Source organism: Dendrobates tinctorius, unplaced genomic scaffold, assembly GCF_039654945.1.
Source record: "Dendrobates tinctorius isolate UK_male_01 unplaced genomic scaffold, ASM3965494v1 ptg000031l, whole genome shotgun sequence".
Taxonomy (NCBI): Eukaryota; Metazoa; Chordata; class Amphibia; order Anura; family Dendrobatidae; genus Dendrobates; species Dendrobates tinctorius.
The window spans coordinates 22346227-22366604 of record NW_027361699.1 but is presented as its reverse complement, the minus strand read 5'-3'; the positions used below and the strand labels follow the sequence as shown (position 1 = coordinate 22366604).

At 42.9% G+C, this 20378-nt stretch overlaps 1 protein-coding gene across 1 annotated transcript in view; it reads left to right on the top strand.

Annotated features, from left to right (window-relative positions):
• PGM5 (phosphoglucomutase 5) overlaps nucleotides 1-19786 on the top strand; it is a 386192-nt gene extending 366406 nt beyond the window's left edge. The window contains exon 11 of the mRNA XM_073572252.1: nucleotides 11462-19786. Within this exon, the coding sequence (XP_073428353.1) occupies nucleotides 11462-11551 (90 nt within the window). The 3' untranslated portion in view covers nucleotides 11552-19786. The remainder of the gene's footprint in view (nucleotides 1-11461) is intronic.
• Nucleotides 19787-20378: the final 592 nt, after the last annotated feature.

Here is a 20378-nt window from a genome sequence, read left to right as displayed (position 1 = left end):
GATGACGTAGGCTCAACACCTCCTGCATTCGGTCCTATTTTGCTTTTGCCACTACCATCAGATCCACCACCAACACCATCATTACCAGCTGCCAACCCCCGCCCAATTCCACGGCCTCTTCCACCAGACTTCCTCATTTTTGGTAGAAATGTAGACAAAATCCAACAAACTATATAGTAATGTAAAACAAGGTACAAGGTGTCTATAGGACAGGGGAAATTTTGAATTTCTGCAGACACTTGTGGACACTGGACACTTTTGGATTGTGTGAGGCCCACTGAATATCACAGCGCTATGTCACTGGCTCTATGTCGCAGTTGTGAAAAATGTCACTAGAGGATAAGGGAGATTTTGAATTTCTGCAGACACTAGTGGACACTGGACACTTTTGGATTGTGTGAGGCCCACTGAATATCAGAGTGCTATGTCACAGGCTCGATGGCACAGGTGTGTAAAAAGTGAGTACAGGATAAGGGAGATTTTGAATTTCTGCAGACACTAGTGGGCACTGGACACTTTTGGATTGTGTGAGGCCCACTGAATATCAGAGCACTATGTCACAGGCTCGATGGCACAGGTGTGAAAAAAGTGACTACAGGATAAGGGAGATTTTGAATTTCTGCAGACACTAGTGGACACTGGACACTTTTGGATTGTGTGAGGCCCACTGAATATCAGAGCGCTATGTCACAGGCTCGATGGCACAGGTGTGAAAAAAGTGACTACAGGATAAGGGAGATTTTGAATTTCTGCAGACACTAGTGGACACTGGACACTTTTGGATTGTGTGAGGCCCATTGACGCTGTATGGTGTGAAAAAATGCACGCTCAGTACCTCAGCAGGACAAAAAAAAAAAATGGGATTGCTTTTAAAAAAGCAGTTTGCAGAGCAGTGGGTAAACAGCAATGCAGCTGTCAGGAAGCCTTAGAAGGCAGCCTAACAACCAACACCGCTGATCCACCACAATATAGCCTCCCCTTGCACTGCACACACAGTGACTGGTGCGTTGTACAGGCAAAATCGCTAGCAGCAGAAGCAGTTTTTTTTTCTTCTTCCCTGCCTAACGCTCTCCCTACAGAATCAGCAACCTCTCCCTATGCTAAGATCGGCAGAAGTAAGATGGCGGTCGGCGTGCACGCCCTTTTATAACCCCTGTGATGCCCACCAAAGCAAGCCAATCACTTGCATGCCCTTCTGAAAGATGGTGGTGACCCGTGCCTATGTCATCACGTTGCCCACAGTGTCCGTGGATCCTGATTGGCTGAAAAAGAGAGCAAAACAAACTTTTGAAACGCGACTTTGGCGCGTAAGTCGCCGACCTCGTGGCCGACCTCATCCTAGGGTCGGGTTTCATTTCATGAAACCCGACTTTGCCAAAAGTCGGCAACTTTTTAAATTTTTCGACCCGTTTCGCTCAACTCTAATACCGAGTGAATACTAGGAGCAGAGGTAAGAAGTCTGTATGGAAAGCTGGGTGACGTACCAAGTGAATACTAGGAGCAGAGGTAAGAAGTCTGTATGGAAAGCTGAGTGACATACCGAGTGAATACTAGGAGCAGAGGTAAGAAGTCTGTATGGAAAGCTGGGTGACGTACCGAGTGAATACTAGGAGCAGAGGTAAGAAGTCTGTATGAAAAGCAGGATGACGTACCGAGTGAATACTAGGAGCAGAGGTAAGAAGTCTGTATGGAAAGCTGGGTGATGTACTGAGTGAATACTAGGAGTAGAGGTAAGAAGTCTGTGTGGAAAGCTGGGTGACATACCGGGTGAATACTGGGAGCAGAGGTAAGAAGTCTGTTGCAGGAAGCACAACATTTTCCACCTGTGTGGCCCTGCAAAGAAATGCCTCCTCACACCATTACTTAACAACTGCCAAACCAGTCATGCTGGAGGAGGATGTTGCAGGCAGCAGAACATTCTGCACCTGTGCGGCCCTGCAAAGAAATGCATCATCACATGATTACTTAACCACTGGCAAATCGGTCATGATGGAGGATATTGCAGGCAGCTGAACATTCTCCATGGCATCTCCAGACTCTGTCACGTCTGTCACATGTATTCAGTGTGAACCTGCTCTCATTCATGAAGAACACAGTTCACCAATGTCGAATCTGCCAATTTTGGTGTTCTCTGCAAATGCTAATCGCCACTTTGGACATTGTGCCCTCAAACCATCCTCATGAAGTCTATTTCTGACAGTTTGAGTGTCATGATCCAGGTTGGATCTGACAGATAAATGCACAAAGTAACCTTTTTTTTTCCCTTGGCTGTGTGCCAAAGGTGGTTTTGCCCCCGGTGGCCATAAGGGTCATTGCACTGTGGTGATTTCAGTTGTAGTTTTCCCCCCGGTGGCCATTAGGGTCATTGCACTTGGTTACATAATTGCGCACACAAACTAAAGTAACAGGTATGATTGCTCTATAAGAGAGTGTCAGGTGTGTCAATCACTGTTGGTGATTAGTCCTCAGTTACAAGCAAGCCTGGGTGAAGGATGGAGCTGAAAGAGAGTCCCGGGCAGCTCAGTGATAGTCCAGGAGTGGCAGCTATGGTGTCTGCGAGGAGGGCTGGCATGGCTTGGTGGAGTTGCAGCTATGGTGTCAGCAAGGAGTTCTTGCATGGCTTGGTGGAGTGGCAGCTATGGTGTAGAGCTGCACTCATTATGCTGGATTCAGTTGCTGAAAAGCTGGACTCAAGATGCTGGACTCTTTTGCGGAAAGCTGGACTCATATGCTGGACTCTGTTTTTTGGACAGCTGCATTCAGGTGGTGGACTCTGTTTGCTCCAAGGCTGCACTATGGTGTTGGACGCGGTCGGAGAAAAAGATGCACGCAGGTGGTGGGCTCTGTTGCTGGGAGTGTAAGCAACAGAGCAAAGCTAAGTGGTGTTCCCCTGTTTTGTCTCTTTTCCTTATGTGTGTTTAGTGCAGTGGTTGGATTAGTTTCTGCACCTTCCACTTCACTAGTGAGGATTTAGGTGGAGGGCGAGCTAGGGTTTAAAGGTATCCTGAGCGGCGCCTGGTGCGGAACCGGCCTAGGGAACGCTAGGAGTGTAGAGACACTGACTCAGGAGAGTGCAGGAGGTCTCCACATCCCCATTCCCTATCGCAGGGCCACCATTGTTATTGTTACCCAGGTTTTCCCTTTTATTGTTTAAATTCGCCTTACTGGAGGCGGGGTTTCCTGACTTACGTGTATCTCCAAAATTCGCTTGTTGGAGGCGGTGTATCCAGCTGCATGTGTTATTATTTAAATTCGCCCAACTGGAGGCGGTGTATCCAGGGTCACGCGTGTCATCTAAATCCACCCTGCTGGAGGCGCTGTCTCCAGCCACGCGTGACCGTGACATTGAGAAGACACCTGGATATTAGTGGCCCATTGAAGGTCATTTTGATGGACTCTGGCATGGCTCCTCTTGTACCTCCTTGCACAAAGGAGAAGGTAATGGTCCTACTGCTGGGTTGTTGCCTTCTTACGGCCCCCTCCATGTCTCCTAGTATGCTGGCCTGTCTCCTGTTATCTGCTCCATACTCTGGACACTGTATTGACAGACACAGCTACCCTTTTTGCCACAGCTCGCATTGATGTGCCATCCTGGATGAGCTGCAATACCTGAGCAACTTCTGTGGGTTGTAGACACCATCTCCTGCTACTTTACAGTACATCTATGGGTGGGAGCAAAGACACAATCCAAAAGTGACCAAAACAACACCAAAAAAGGATGAGAACAGAGAAATGGTCTGTGGTCACCCTCCTGCATAACCACTCCTTTATAGTGGTTGTCTTGCTAACTGCCTATCATTTCTACCTGATGTCTGTTCCATTTGCACAACAGCAGGAGAAATTGATTCATGATCAGTGTTGCTTCATAACTGGACAGGTTGATTTCACAGTAGTGTAATTAACTTGGAGTTACATTGTATTATTTAAGTGTTCACTTTATTTTTTTGAGCAGTGAATATATATATAGATACAGTTGCGGCCAAAAGTATTGACACCCCTGCAATTCTGTCAGATAATACTCAGTTTCTTCCTGAAAATGATTGCAAACACAAGTTCTTTGGTATTATTATCTTCATTTAATTTGTCTTAAATGAAAAGACACAAAAAGAATTGCCCTAAAGCCAAATTGGTTATAATTCCACACTAAACATAAAAAAGAGGGTGGACAAAAGTATTGCCACTGTTTGAAAAATCATGCGATGCTTCTCTAATTTGTGTAATTAACAGCACCTGTAACTTACCTGTGGCACCTAACAGGTGTTAGCAATAAGTAAATCACACTTGCAGCCAATTGACATGGATTAAAGTTGACTCAACCTCTGTCCTGTGTCCTTGTGTGTACCACACTGAGCATGGAGAAAAGAAAGAAGACCAAAGAACTGTCTGAGGACTTGAGAAACCAAATTGTGAGGATGCATGAGCAATCTCAAGGCTACAAGTCCATCTCCAAAGACCAGAATGTTCCTGTGTCTACCGTGCGCAGTGTCATCAAGAAGTTTATAGCCCATGGCACTGTGGCTAACCTCCCTAGATGTGGACAGAAAAGAAAAATTGACAAGAGATTTCAACGCAAGATTGTGCGGATGTTGGATCAAGAACCTCGACTAACATCCAAACAAGTTCAAGCTGCCCTGCAGTCCGAGGGTACAACAGTGTCAACCCGTACTATCCGTCGGCATCTGAATGAAAAGGGACTGTATGGTAGGAGACCCAGGAAGCCCCCACTTCTTACCCCGAGACATTATAAAGCCAGGCTGGAGTTTGCCAAAACTTACCTGAAAAACTCTAAAACGTTTTGGAAGAATGTTCTCTGGTCAGATGAGACAAAAGTAGAGCTTTTTGGGCAAAGGCATCAACATAGAGTTTACAGGAGAAAAAAAGAGGCATTCAAAGAAAAGAACATGGTCCCTACAGTCAAACATGGCGGAGGTTCCCTGATGTTTTGGGGTTGCTTTGCTGCCTCTGGCACTGGACTGCTTGACCATGTGCATGGCATTATGAAGTCAGAAGACTACCCACAATTTTTGGAGCATAATGTAGGGTCCAGTGTGAAAAAGCTGGGTCTCCCTCAGAGGTCATGGGTGTTCCAGCAAGACAATGACCCAAAACACACTTCAAAAAGCACTAGAAAATGGTTTGAGAGAAAGCACTAGAGACTTCTAAGGTGGCCAGCAATGAGTCCAGACCTGAATCCCATAGAACACCTGTGGAGAGATCTAAAAATGGCAGTTTGGAGAAGGCACCCTTCAAATATTAGGGACCTGGAGCAGTTTGCCAAAGAAGAATGGTCTAAAATTCCAGCAGAGCATTGTAAGAAACTCATTGATGGTTACCGGAAGCGGTTGGTCGCAGTCATTTTGGCTAAAGGTTGTGCAACCAAGTATTAGGCTGAGGGTGCCAATACTTTTGTATGGCCCATTTTTGGAGTTTTGTGTGAAATGATCAATGTTTTGCTTTTTGCTTCATTCTCTTTTGTGTTTTTTCATTTAAGACAAATTAAATGAAGCTAATAATACCAAAGAATTTGTGTTTGCAATCATTTTCAGGAAGAAACTGAGTATTATCTGACAGAATTGCAGGGGTGTCAATACTTTTGGCCACAACTGTATATATAAACCCTGATACAATTGCTGCCATCCCCAATGTTCTGTCTCCGACATAATTCATGATCCTTGACTGTCTATTTGTTTATATGTATACAACGATTTGCTGTGAATATCCAGAATATTCAGTTTCAGCCATAGATTTAATGTTTTCTGTATCTTTGGCTCCATCTACTGACCAAAGTCATAACTGCAGTGTTATTGTGTGTCTTAGTTTCACTTTCTAATCTTCTCTTTCCCTCCAATCCACAATGTATTCTGGGTAAGTTTGCAAAGCATTATGGTTTTGTCCAGCCCCATTTTTCCCTCCAGTTCACCATTTTCTCTCAAGTCTGCTTCCTGTGAACAGCTCATTCCTCTACTCCCCTTGTGTCAGCATCTGTGGTATGTAATCATGCTTCCCACATCTAATTCCTGTCTTAGATCCCCCTGCTTAGTTAACTCTCCCCTGGTTAGCTATTATGTATATTATGTATTCCTATGAACCCAGTACTGATTCTGTGTATATGTTTTGTTTTGTAGTTTCACTGCGCCAATATACCCTATGTTCAAGTGTTTATAAAAAATGTACAAAGATATTACAAAATGTGGAGGGAAGCACTTCTTAGAACAACTCCTTAGAGCAACGGACAAAAGCAGACTATTGTGTCTTCCAGAGTTGACAGAAAACCAATCACTGATTTTTATTAGATCAAGGTTACGCCCACATACCTCCCCTTGGTGAGCTCATATGGGGGCTGGTAGTGGCATGTGCTAGGTCTTTTAGAAGTTTATGAGATCCCCAACTTTCAGGATATCTTCACCCCTGGAGGTCCCAGGTGGGAGATATTGTTGTCATGTGTTCTATCACTGTTTTACCTTTCTAAAGAGATGAAACATGGCATGGATAGCATAATCCACCTGACCTGACAAGCTTACGTTGGAGTTGTTCACCTGGCCTTACAGTGATGTGAGTGAATGCGTTATCTTCGTCCCTTCGCTACGATGCCACAGATATATCTTCCATAAATATCAGATCGACGCAAACCCCAATAGTCATCACTGACTATTGGCTCCAGAGTGTCTGAGACAAGTCCATTGATCAGAGAAAGCTCTCGCCTTGGAAGTGTACTTCTCCGCCTCTGAGTAAACGACTCCTAGCCTTAGTCGCTGGTTCTCTGTAGATCTCTGCTGTATTTAACTGCTCACGACAGGTCTAACTTGAATGGAGGTTGAAGTGCCAGCTCTTTCTCACTTCCCCAGTTATAATTAATCCAATATGTTCAATGTGAGGGTTATGTGTCCCCTCTCCAGAGATGTCTTTATGGATTTTACAATTTTTCTCTACAACTGGTATTGAGAGCCAATCCTAAGGATACACCCAATGTCTGAATGATGGGGTACGACAAATGTGAAGTATATGGCAATGATTTTAGGAAAGCGTCATACCACTTCATAAACTGTTGGTTACACACTGCTCTATTTAGGGGTCACATTAGCTTTATTGGGCCACTATACTATCTCCAGGAAAGCAGAGTGGAGCATAGATGAGATAAAATGGCAAAGCACTATTCTAGCTCATACCTTTGTGGTCTACCCTGCAGCACTTCTCTTCAACTCCTACCTCTGTTGTCTTATCTGCAGTATCTTTCTTTTTTACAACATATGGTGTATGTAATAAAGTGTAATGTCATTATGCCTACATTTCTGGTAATTAGACTTTTACATACTCAGACTTCATTTAGCTGTCAGTTTTTCATGTAATTGTTCTATCCATACTTTTCAAGGATAGAACACGTCCCCAATATAGTCTAAAGTCCTCTTCATATATCTGTTTTATTTCCGAGGTGTGGATCAAACTCACCAGTACTCAGTATAGCAATGACCAAGATCAACTTTGTTTCACAGTTGCATCACGCTGTAGAGTGATATTTATTCATATATAAGTGCAGACTTTTTATTGGTCAACACCTTTATCAAGTAAAATTACAGTTGTAAATACTACCTATAAAACACTTGAAGGTAAATTAAGTCTATTTCTAATATATCACTTTTGTAAATCATTTACAATGTGAAATAAAGTAAAATATGAAATGAAATAGAAGCTTTACTGGTGAGTAGGTGTATTGAGGAGAAAGCTTCAGTAAGCAACTGTAATCTGACGTATCAATGACCTGAAAAATTCTTATTTTCAGAAGGAAACATTTTTGCCGTTTTTCAGCGTGAATGATAAGTTCAGGAGGCATATGTCTTGCAGGACAAATATATCTTATGTCTACTCCTATTGAATTATGTAAAGTTTGTTGAAACAGTAATTATTTACAAAGAATACACTTTGGAACTCTTATTTTGTATTATGCATCATTTTCAGTAATGTACACAATCAATTACAGTTCCTCCTGTACTCTTCACTGTATGATTAATCTTTTTAACACATCCAGTGTAATGCACATATTAGTACGGTAAATGCATGACTTTTGCTGATTCATAATCTGATCTGAATTTTTCTGGCATTACATTGCTTTCAAGCACCATTCAATGAAAAAGTAGTAGGTCTCGTGACCTTAGAAGCCCGTCCACTTGGCCACAGTTTTGAACTTTTGGAATTATTGGTGCATGTAGATATTGTGGACTAGTTCTTTGCCTTGATAGAGATATGCTAAGCAATTTATTTTAAATTATTCAAACTATAGGTAGAGAAAGAGCGCAATAGGGTCTTATCCGGGTGATTTATAAAAGACAAAATAGACATATACTCACCCTTTCCAGGAGAGAGCCGATCATATAGAATCAATTTGTCAGCCTGCTGCACGTCCAACGGTCCACACAGTGACCGCTACGTAAATCTCTTTATGGAATAAAATTCTTGGACTTATGTGCGCTGCTAGAAGAATATCAAATCCAGATCATGTAGATAAATTGACCTTTTATTTCCCAACGCGTTTCGAAGTCCATAACACTTCTTCCTCAGGGGTTGACATCTGTCATCCCCTGAGGAAGAAGTGTTATGGACTTCGAAACGCGTTGGGAAATAAATGGTCAATTTATCTACATGATCTGGATTTGATATTCTGTCTAGCAGCGCACATAAGTCCAAGAATTTTATTCCATAAAGAGATTCAAGCAATTTATTTTCTCACTAAGCAGATATGACATGGCATAATTTCTAAAACTGTCCATAACAGCTAACTAGAGTTCAACTTTTAATTATTACTGGCTTCAACATTTATAGATTACACTGGTGTGTGCATTCAGAGAATTTTAAAATGATATGAGAAAAAATGCTTTCATACTACTATATATTCTTTTTTTATGCTTTTAGTTTCAAGTAAAAAGATTAATGGCCCCAAACAAGCCTAAATGCAATGAAATGGCTACTGCTTAAATTATATACCATATTTTGTGGATTATATGATGCACTGGACCATATGGTGCACCCCAAATTTTGGGAGGAAATTAGGAAACAATTTTTTTAATAAACTGGTGGTGCGTCTTATAGTCTTCCTTTATGGTAGCTTACCGGGGGGGGCGCTGCAGTGGAGTGGGCTCCCAGAAGGGAGGGCCACTCCTGCAGGAAGCTGGCGGAGGTGACATAAGTGGGGTGATGCTGTGTCCCCGGGCTGAGAGGAGGTTATTGTTATTGCAAGGGTGCGGCAGGCTCCGGGCTAACAAAACATGTCGGTGGAGTCCCCACACTTCCCATCATTTTCACTGCTGTGTACTTCAGGAAAATGGTAGCCAGATGCTGCACATGCGCAAATTGAGATCTCTGGAGACAAGATCTCAGTGACGAAATCTCAATGTGTGCATGCGCTGCCTCCAGTGGCGACTTTCCTGAAGTCCACAGCAGTGAAAATAATGGGAAGTGTGGGGACTCCGCCAACATTTTCTGAAAGCCCAAGCCTTGCACTGCTGAACATCCCCTCCTACCAGCAAGCTTCCTGCAACAGTGACCCTGCCTCTTGGGGCCCTGCTCCACTCCACCCACCCCTCTGGTAAGCTACATTCAGATTATAAGACACACCCCAATTTTTCTCAAAAATTTTGGTGAAAAAAGTGCATCTTATAATTCGAAAAATATGGTAATTTACATACACCGTCTCACCACCTAGAATGGTCAATGTTGAAAAGTGCTTTTAAAAACAAGCAAATTTACAATTTACCTCTTCTTAAAAATGGAGAGATTTTTAGGTTTATTATGCAACATTTGCAAGAACTTTTTTAACAGAGCTTGTAATTGCTAATGTAAAACTGGTTTGGTTGTTGGAGAACACAATCTGGCCAGTTAAAGTGCCCCTGAACTCCTCCAATGTTTCTGAAGCATCAGAGAGCACACAGCTCAAACCAATGGTCCAACTGTTAATCTTCAGTGTTAGGAACGGCGGAACGCACTAAATAAAAATAATAATAAAGTGCGTTCGCCGCTCGGGGTCCACCGTGCAGTAGGTGTTACAACCGCTGCTGAGTAATGGCAGACGAGCAGTATGGCGATATAATGCGCACGGGTTCAACTTCACCCGAAGTGCGCAGAGTGGGCTCTGTTCACACACAGAGGCGCCGCAACAAAAACATACAAAAAGGCTGAGCCTGTTAGAGTCACAGGCCTCAGGTAAATGCACACACGGTATAAGGTCACAGGAGCAGGAACTAAGACAGAGAGGCTGCGTCTGTCTAGACCTACCATGTGTGCGGCGTCCCTACTGCGAACGCCTAGAAGGGCTGCAACTGCAGCGCGGTGCAGGACACTACCGCTGGATGACACAGCTACAAAGCAGGCACTATGTCGGATGCTAGAGCAGAGGTGCGGTGTACACAGTGGCCTAAGGCTTGCCACAGACTGGCGCAGACTACTGAACTAATTCCCTAACCACATGCGTAATATCAGAGGGAAGGGGTTTCATAATAAGTCAGTCACTAGAATCATACATCCTTCACCATTCACACAAAGCAGTATAGTCTATACTAGCGCATGGCGGAACGGCCATGCGCGCTTTTTATAGCAGCCGGGACCTTCCGGAAGCTTTCAGATCTCCGAGATGGACCAATGAGATCTGGAGCAGGACCTGAGCACATGACTCCCGATCTCCAATGTGAGACCGTCTCATGAGCATGCTCAATAGGACGACAGTGGGACTTAGCCCCTTGAGAGATTTGCTGCAAGGCAATCTCCTCTGCGGTAGATAAAGAGCAAGAGACCGCAGAATGTAAGGGTCTGGATTCCTGCAGAGCAGACACAGGAACCTGACTCCTAACATTCAGGAGCGCATGGACCAGGGCAAACAAGAAGCCTTGTGGCCCGGATGAGCTCCTGAAGATAAAAAGTGAGAAAGACTTTTTATCTACAGTTCATTCAATCTCCAAGCATGCTTTGGTTTGTTTTTTAGAACTTTTATTGCCCAAACCTGTATAAATTTATAAGTAGCGTAGCATAATTACGTTAATATACTCACTGATCGCGGTCTTCCCTGGTTTCCAGCGCCGCTCTGGTCCTGAGTCATGTGGCTTCTATGCCGACCTACTAGATCACACTGGAGTCTAAGTGTGAGCTGGAAGTTGCTTTTACAGTTTAAGTTAATGATGAAGTGTCAGACCAAAGCTCTGTAGACTTCATTGATAAATTGATTTCCAACTCCCCAATGTGATTTAGCGAGTTGGAATAGAAGTCACGTGACCAAGAAGAGGACCGGAGCAGCACTGGAAACCTGGGAAGACTGATCAGTGAGCATATTCTTGCAATTACACTATACTGCTTATATATCTACACAGGTTTAGGCAATAAACATTTTCATGGGAGTGCTTTTTTATATGTATTTGTTTCTTTGAATGCAGTTTATTATGCACTAGCAAAAATTGTTCTTGTTGATCTCTTCTTCCCACAGGCAGTGCTGGGTCCTCTTATAGCCATCGCTTTGAAACTTTCCCAGATACATGAACGGACCGGACGTAAAGGACCCACTGTTATTACCTGAATCTTCCCTTCGACAACCACTATGGGCCAAAGAGTGTGCGAAAAAGAGAGTATTATCCACTTTTCGAATACTGCCTTTACTGTGCTGTATATGCTTCCCTCCTCAAAAGTGATATTTGTTTCTGATTATCACATACATTGTTACAGTTCAATAAAACAAACGTTTGGCATTTTAGCTCATAAATCAATTTATTATGATTTCATCACAGCTTCAGTTTCACAAACCAGTAACAGGTTTTGAATGATAGAGCAGTAGCATAGAAAAAATAGAGAGATAGGAAGAAATAAAAATGTCTCCAACTTCTCTATAAAGTCAGTCCATCCGAGTGCAGTCTGATTTTTTCTAGAGACTCAGAGTTGAATGGGCAAGTGCCATGCGATTCTCAGAGGCAAATCATGCATGCTGCAATTTCTTTCCTCTTACTGACTAAGTTGGTTTGGGAAAAAATAAAAATAAAAATCAGACATTTGCCCAGCCCCATAGATTAAATGGGGATGAGTACTAGTCGTCAAAATGACAGATAGCACTCGTCCTTGTTATACAATCGTCTGCACAAGCTCGTAGAGAGAGAAATTTCCTAAAGCTTGGTTTAGCACTTCGACAGCAGTTACTAAGTCCAGAAAACCGGAGAGGTTGGTAGCTAGCGGATTGCAGACCCCTGATCCTATTCACCACAACTAACAGTAGCCGTGGGGGGTTCCTACGGTGCCCTTGACCCCTAATCACACCCGGAGAGCTAAATAAGCCTAAAGAAAGAAAGGGGAAATCTAAACTGCCCCAGAGCAGACCCCAAAGCACTAGACAGCCCCCAACATGTATTGTCGGTGAAAAACAGATGAAAACACAAACACAGACAGAAAGACAGGCTGAGCAAGCGATGGGGCCCAACTAACTAGATAACCCTCATCCACGCCACCAGGGCGATCAGGATGGGCCCGATGAAAAGCACAAACCAATCTTTCGGCATGAATATCGGATGCAGAGACCCAAGAATTATCCTCCTGGCCATAACCCTTCCATTTAACCAAATACTGGAGTCTCCGTCTAGCCAGATGAGAATCCAGTATCTTCTCAACCTCATATTCCACATTACCTTCAACCAATACAGGGTCAGGAGGTGCCACCACAGGAACTACTGGCTCAACAAACCTCTTTAACAGAGACATATGAAACACGTTATGGATCTTGAATGTAACAGGAAGAGCCAATCAAAAAGAGACTGGATTAAGAATCTCCAAAATCTTGTAAGGTCCAATAAATCTAGGTTTAAACTTTGGAGAAGCCACCTTCATAGAGATATTCTTTGATGACAACCAAACCATATCACCCACCTTAAACCGGGGACCAATGGTCCTATGCTGGTTGGAAAACCGCTGGGCCTTTTCCTGGGAGAGAGACAACTTATCCACCACTTGGTCCCAGATCTGGTGCATTCTCTCCACCACAGTGTCAACACCTGGGCAGGCTGAAGACTCCACCTGCCCTGAAGAGAATCGAGGATGAAACCCAAAGTTACAAAAAAAAGGTGACATCAAAGTGGCAGAACTAGCTCTATTATTTAAAGCAATTTCGGCCAAGGGCAAAAATGAAACCCAATCATCCTGATCAGCAGAAATAAAACATCTCAAATACGACTCCAAAGTCTGGTTTGTTCTCTCTGTCTGCCCATTGGTCTGAGGGTGAAACGCAGAGGAGAAGGACAACTGAATTCCCAGCTTGGAACAGAAAGTCCTCCAAAATCTAGAAACAAACTGAACTCCTCTGTCAGATACAATGTTCTCAGGGATACCGTGCAAGCGAACCACCTGTTGCAAAAACAAGGGCACCAACTCTGAGGAAGATGGCAACTTAGGGAGAGGTACAAGATGGACCATCTTAGAGAATCTATCACAAATCACCCAAATAACAGTCATTCTCTTAGAGACAGGCATATCAGAGATAAAATCGATTGAAATATGGGTCCATGGCCTCCTGGGCACCGGCAAAGGCATCAACAACCCACTAGAGCGAGAACAAGGTTTAGACCGAGAGCAAGTCCCACAGGACTGCACAAAATTCCTGACATCACGAGACAAGGCGGGCCACCAAAAAGACCGACTCACCAAATCTCTAGTACCAAAAATACCTGGATGACCAGCCAATGCGGAGCAATGAATTTCAGACATTACTCTCTTCCTCCACTGGTCAGGAACATACAATTTTCCAATGGGACAACGCTCAGGTTTGTCCTCCTGAAACTCTTCCAGAGCACGTCTCAAATCGGGCGAGATGGCAGAAAGAACTACCCCCTCACCTAAGATGGTAGCAGGCTTGGTCACAATAGGAGAATCAGCAAAGAAACTCCTAGAGAGGGCGTCTGCCTTGACATTCTTAGTGCCCGGAAGAAAAGAGACCACGAAATCAAAACGTGTGAAAAACAAGGCCCACCTAGCCTGTCTAGGATTCAAGCGTTTGGCCGACTCCAGGTAAATCAAATTCTTGTGGTTAGTAAGGACCACGACTTGATGTTTAGCTCCCTCCAACCAATGTCTCCACTCCTCAAATGCCCATTTCATGGCTAACAGTTCCCGATTCCCCACATCATAGTTACGTTCAGATGAGGAGAACTTTCGGGAAAAGAAAGCACAGGGATTCATTTTAGATGTTACAGGATCTTTTTGGGACAAAACAGCTCCTGCACCAATCTCAGAAGCGTCCACCTCTACCTGAAACGGGAGTGAGACATCAGGTTGCCGCAAAACCGGAGCAGAAGTGAAACTTCGCTTCAGCTTCTGAAAGGAAGAAACAGCCTCCGGAGACCAATTCAGCACATCAGCACCCTTCTTAGTCAAATCAGTCAATGGTTTGGCAATACCAGAAAAATTAGCTATAAATTTACGATAAAAATTAGCAAAACCCCAAAACTTCTGGAGGGCCTTCAAAGAAGTGGGCTGAACCCAATCATAAATGGCCTGTACCTTGGCCGGGTCCATTTTAATAGTTGACGGAGACAAAATAAATCCCAAAAATGAAATTCTCTGTACCCCAAAAAGGCATTTCGATCCCTTGACATACAGGGAATTCTCCCTCAAAATCCGGAACACAATCCGAACATGTTCCACATGAGAGTCCCAATCCTTGGAAAAGATCAAAATATCATCCAGATAGATGATCAAAAATTTATCCACAAAGTCTCGGAAAATATCATTCATGAAGCACTGGAAGACAGAAGGGGCATTAGTGAGCCCAAAAGGCATCACCAGGTACTCAAAATGTCCCTCCGGAGTATTAAACGCCATCTTCCATTCATCCCCATGCTTAATGCGAATAAGATTATACGTCCCCCTGAGGTCAAGCTTGGTAAACCAGCAAGCACCTTTAACTCTGGAGAACAGATCAGAAATCAGGGGTAACAGATACTGATATTTAACAGTAATTTTGTTGAGGGAATGATAGTCAATACAAGGCCTTAATGAACCATCTTTCTTGACCACGAAAAAAAACCAAGCACCTAAGGGTGAAGAGGATGGTCTAATATGACCCTTCTCCAACGACTCCTTAATATAGGATCGCATAGCCTCGTGCTTGGGTACAGATAAATTGAAAAGTCGACCCTTGGGAAATTTACACCCAGGGCTCAGCTCAATTGCACAGTCATAACTCCTATGAGGAGGCAAACATCATAAAAATCAGCCAAATAGTCAGGAACATCATGCGACTGGGGAGAGGTGGAGAAAACAGGAGTGTCACTAAGGGCACACCGACAACCCCAACTCACCACAGACAAAGATTTCCAATCCAAAACTGGATTATGGATTTGCAACCAGGGAAACCCCAGAACAATGGTATCATGCAGATTATGCAGCACCAAAAATCTGCAATTTTATGATGGTCTGGGGCGACCCGCATTACCACCTGGGTCCAAAACTGAGGTTTATTTGCCAAAGGAGTAGCATCAATACCCCTCAAAGGGATAGGCGTCCGCAGAGGTGTCATAGGAAACCCACAACGTTTAGCAAAATCCAAGTCCATTAGGTTCAGAGCTGCTCCCGAATCCACAAAAGCCTTAGCGGAAAATGTGGACAGGGAGCAGATCAGAGTAATTGACAGAAGAAACTTAGGTTGAACACCACCCACAGCAAATGTGTGTGCAAAACGTTTGTCTCATTTAGGGCAGACAGAAATAATATGAGAGGCATCTCCACAAAAAAACACAGATTATTACGCCTTCTGAACTTCTGACGTTGCGCCCTAGACAAAACTCTATCACATTGCATAGGTTCAGACATTTGTTCAACAGGTGGCAACCTGAATGGCTAATGACATAGAATCGTCAAGACCAGAGGGAATAGGAAATCCCACCATAGTATCTTTTACGGTTTCTGACAAACCCTTCCGAAAGAGAGCTGCCAAGGCACCATCATTCCAGGTAGTAAGGACCGCCCACTTTCGGAATTTTTGACAGTACAACTCTGCAGAATCCTGACCCTGGCTCAATGCCAACAGGGCCTTTTCAGCCTGATCAATAGCATTAGGTTCATCATACAATAACCCCAAGGCTTGAAAAAATGCGTTCACATTAGTTAGAATAGGATCATCAGGTTTCAAAGAAAACGCCCAATCCTGGGGATCGCCGCGCAGCAAAGAGACGACAATTTTAACCTGCTGTGTGGAGCTCCCCGATGAATTAGGCTTCAAGGCAAAAAATAATTTACAATTATTCTTAAAATTCAAAAATTTAGACCGATCCCCAAAAAACACACCAGGAATAGGGATCTTTGGTTCAGCAGCATGTGAATGAGCAAGATAAGTGGAAATTCCCCGCACTTCAGCAGTGAGCTGTTCCACACGATCAGACAATTGCTTAATCTCCATTGAGAAAAAATTCCCCCTACGGCCTCAGAGAAATAGAGGAAAAAATATACACAAAAAAATTCTGACGCTTTTTTTTTTTTTTTTTTTTACAATTCTCTCCTGCTATTGAGTACCCTGGAATGGCTGGTGATTCTGTTATGAATGAGTCATCGGAGGAGGAAAAAACAAAAACACAAGCTAAGTCCAGAAAACCAGAGAGGTTGGTAGCTAACGGATTGCAGACCCCTGATCCTATTCACCACAACTAACAGTAGCCGTGGGGGGTTCCTACGGTGCCCTAGACCCCTCGTCACAGCCGGAGAGCTAAATAAGCCTAAAGAAAGAAAGGGGAAATCTAAACTGCCCCAGAGCAGACCCCAAAGCACTAGACAGCCCCCAACATGTATTGTCGGTGAAAAACAGATGAAAACACAAACACAGACAGAAAGACAGGCTGACCAAACGATGGGGCCCAACTAACTAGATAGGAAAGGACAGAAAAGATGCTGGCTGCAATCCGCAAAAAACCCTGCCAAAAATAATGTCCAACACGTCTGATAGAAAAGGCCCTGAAGTCACTAGACTTCAAAATCACTATATCAGCACTCAGGTATATTCTGAAGACAGAGCAAAGAGATCAACTGATCAGAGACAAAAATGGAGTTCAGCCCGTCCCAACCAGGGCAGGCTGAACACAAACACTAAGAAAACAGACAAAATCTCATGGAAAAATAGCAGAGCAAAAACTTAGCTTTTAGTAGACAGGAACTAAACTGGATGCCAGAGCTCAGAGCAGAAAGGATCACCAGCAACCCAGCAAGGGCGTCAGCTGCCTTATATCCACTCAGAAATTCCGGATGTCCAATCACACTCCACCTGTTCAGATGACAGGTTCTTCCCATCCAGATCAATTTCACTACCTCCTTTCAACAGCAGAGGGAGTTCATCAGACATCAGAGGTGAAGGAGAAAATGAACTCATAACAGTGGTCACTGGATCAGATCTGTGTCCTTCCAACTGGACCCGAAAACCCAAAGGTTGTTTCCTATAGAATCATAGATCCGTGTCCCTCGTGATGGTGCCATGATGAATTGGCTGCAGTCTTGTCTCTCGTCTGTTGGGTGTTTTGCAGAATGTCCGACTGGTAGCTCTGTCTCCTTAGATTTGCTCTCTGAGACTTTTTATAACCAAGGCATGTAAGCTATTTTTAAAATTACCCGGTGTCCTTCAGTCCATCCTCACATTCTTTTCCCTCTTTACTTTCAAAGTCAACAAACACAATAAACAAAGATAAATGCACACTATGTACAAGTCACTATTACAGACTTACAAAGTATATCAGTTTGCAAGTCTGTCTTCTTGACCCACCAGAAATAAACACTTAAATCCTCAAGCCAATAAACAGATAAAAAGTCAATTCTTCTTGGTTTGCAAAAACATAGTCATCTGGGTAGTTAAGATATACTCTGGTAGGTGAGTATTTTAACACACTGACACTACACTTTATAATATTTACACAGGTTTAAAGAAATATAAATTTAATTGGAGAGCTTCTTTAATCTACTCCTCTCTGAAATTCATGTCAACCAAATTTTTTCAAGTATTTCACTGCTAAAATGTTCTACAAAATTAGTACGAAGGTCAATGTCCCTAACTTTAAATAAAGTAAGAATTTTTACTGAAAAAGGATTTCTGTGCCGGAAGTCTTCTATCTCTATTTGCATACATGTGGTAGTCAGCCACTGATCTCCAGGCACGGACGATCTCAGGTATACTGTATTGTGGTGTGCGAAGTTTTCTCTTCCCTTTTGCTACAATGTCCCTAACACTTTTTTTTATTGTTCAGATCCACCATAAAAGATTGTTTCCTGAAGGTGCATTTAGATGAGCCAACAATTGTCAAACAAGCACTGAGAATGCTTGTTTCCAACTGCCAAAGCATGTAAGCATACCAGCGATCACTGGACAGATGAGCAAAAGGCTCATTTGTCAGGGGGTTGAATAATGTATGTTGGCATAAAAATCATTGTTATTGGCAGTACATCACACCATGTAAACAGAGTTATGTGCTGTTAATATTATGATCCGATGGCACATTCCGAATCCGAACATATTCGCTCAACTCTAATAATTATTAGTGAATTTGGATTTAGTGAAAAATGCAATGGAAACAAAGCCTGAATGCAAGTTGCAGCACTTCATAAGATCATAAATTAGTAGTGTCTCCATGGGATCTTTTGTAACGTAGCCACTATTTTCAAAAACATAGCAGCAACAAGAATTGTCACTTTTACAGTATACAAGTAAATGATTCGACTTCTCAAAATGCTTCTGGATTTTGTCAAAAGCAATCCTGTAATTTCAAAATATATACAGAGGAGCCTTTTATCATCTTTTCTCTTGGTTTAACAAACCCTGAGATTCAGTATATGGCACAAAATGATCAGCTTTTAAAAAATGTGATTTTAGAGTACTCTGTCCCAAGTGTCTATGCTATATGCTTCTAGCGTTCCAGTTGTCGTGAGATGCATTGTAGGCTGTGGAACACAATGTCTCGATATTCCATTGAATTTGTTTTGTAAGAAACTGGAGGAGTCCTTAGGGGTACTTCACACTAAGCGAGATCGCTGATGCGTCACTGATTTTGTGACGCATCAGTGATCTCGCCAGCAATCTCGCTGTGTTTGGCACGCATCAGCGACCGGCCCCCCCGCCGGGTATCGCTGATCGTGCAGGAATGTCCTGGGCGAATTTTTGATCGTTGGTCTCCCGCTGGCCAGCACGCATCGCTGTGTGTGGCAGCGGGAGACCACGATCAGCGAGCTCCCAGCGCTGTAAGCAGATGCTGGGAGCTGGTGTCCAGGGTAAATAGCGGGTAACTAAGCGCGCGCATCACTTAGATACCCGCTGTTTATCCTGGATACCAGTATGCTCACGCTTGTATAGGAGGGAAAGTGCAGAACACCAAGGAAAAGGAATTGTGTATAACCGTAAACTACTATGTTGTACTTTCACCACATGTATAATGTGGAGCATTTTCATTGTGTATGTCACTTTTGTATGACACTGAGCGTTTTGTAACATCTTAAAGAAACAGTTACATAGTACAATTGTTTTATTTAGCATGCCTTTACTTATGCATCTCCTGGTTTACAATCTACTCCTTGCTGAATTCTGATGTCTCATGTTCACAATTCTCTCCAAAGCACTGTATGTATGCATTCTGTTTAGATGTTTGCTTAACATGGGGAATTACCAAGATGGATTTTGTGCTACAATGCTTTACTTTATTACTATTCACCCTGCAGTTAATGTAATGTAGATTATTACCATACAGAGTCATTCATTTCCTTCAGTGCTTTATAAACTATGATACTGGTGTCAATAAAACTTAATGCAAAATGTGTGTGTCCTTCTTAAATGACAATATTACCGTATCAAGTGGAGTAAGAAGGCAGTTTGATGAATTTTGCAGCACGTTAACTGTTTGCAAAAGATACAACCAAATATTCTCACAATGTGGTATTTTATTATAAAACATATGCAAAAAAATAGCACAGTAGCATGTGATGCGACAATTGGATGTGATTGAACCTTTTGAAATATAAACTTACTAGGTTCGAGAATTTTTTAAAAAATTTGGCTTGCTGTGAATTGCAATACAGCAAACCCTTCAAATGTCCTGACTGTGTCCAACCATTGTCATGATTTTTAAAACAAACACAATATTAACAATTCAATAGCCCATTTAACAACTCCGTTCACTAACGAAATTTTATTATTTTTAAAATTTGAAAATGGGCCAAAATTTATCCCATTTGTGATCAGGCAGAACTTTCTGTGAAGAACACTGACTCAAAATGAGGGTGTTGTTATAAGAGGTAACATTATCCCGCTGTGACATATTACATAATGCTCCATCTACACCCCCTCACCATTAATATGCTTTATAGAGGCAAAGGAGGCTTATTGTGGCCTACATTTAGTAGTACGG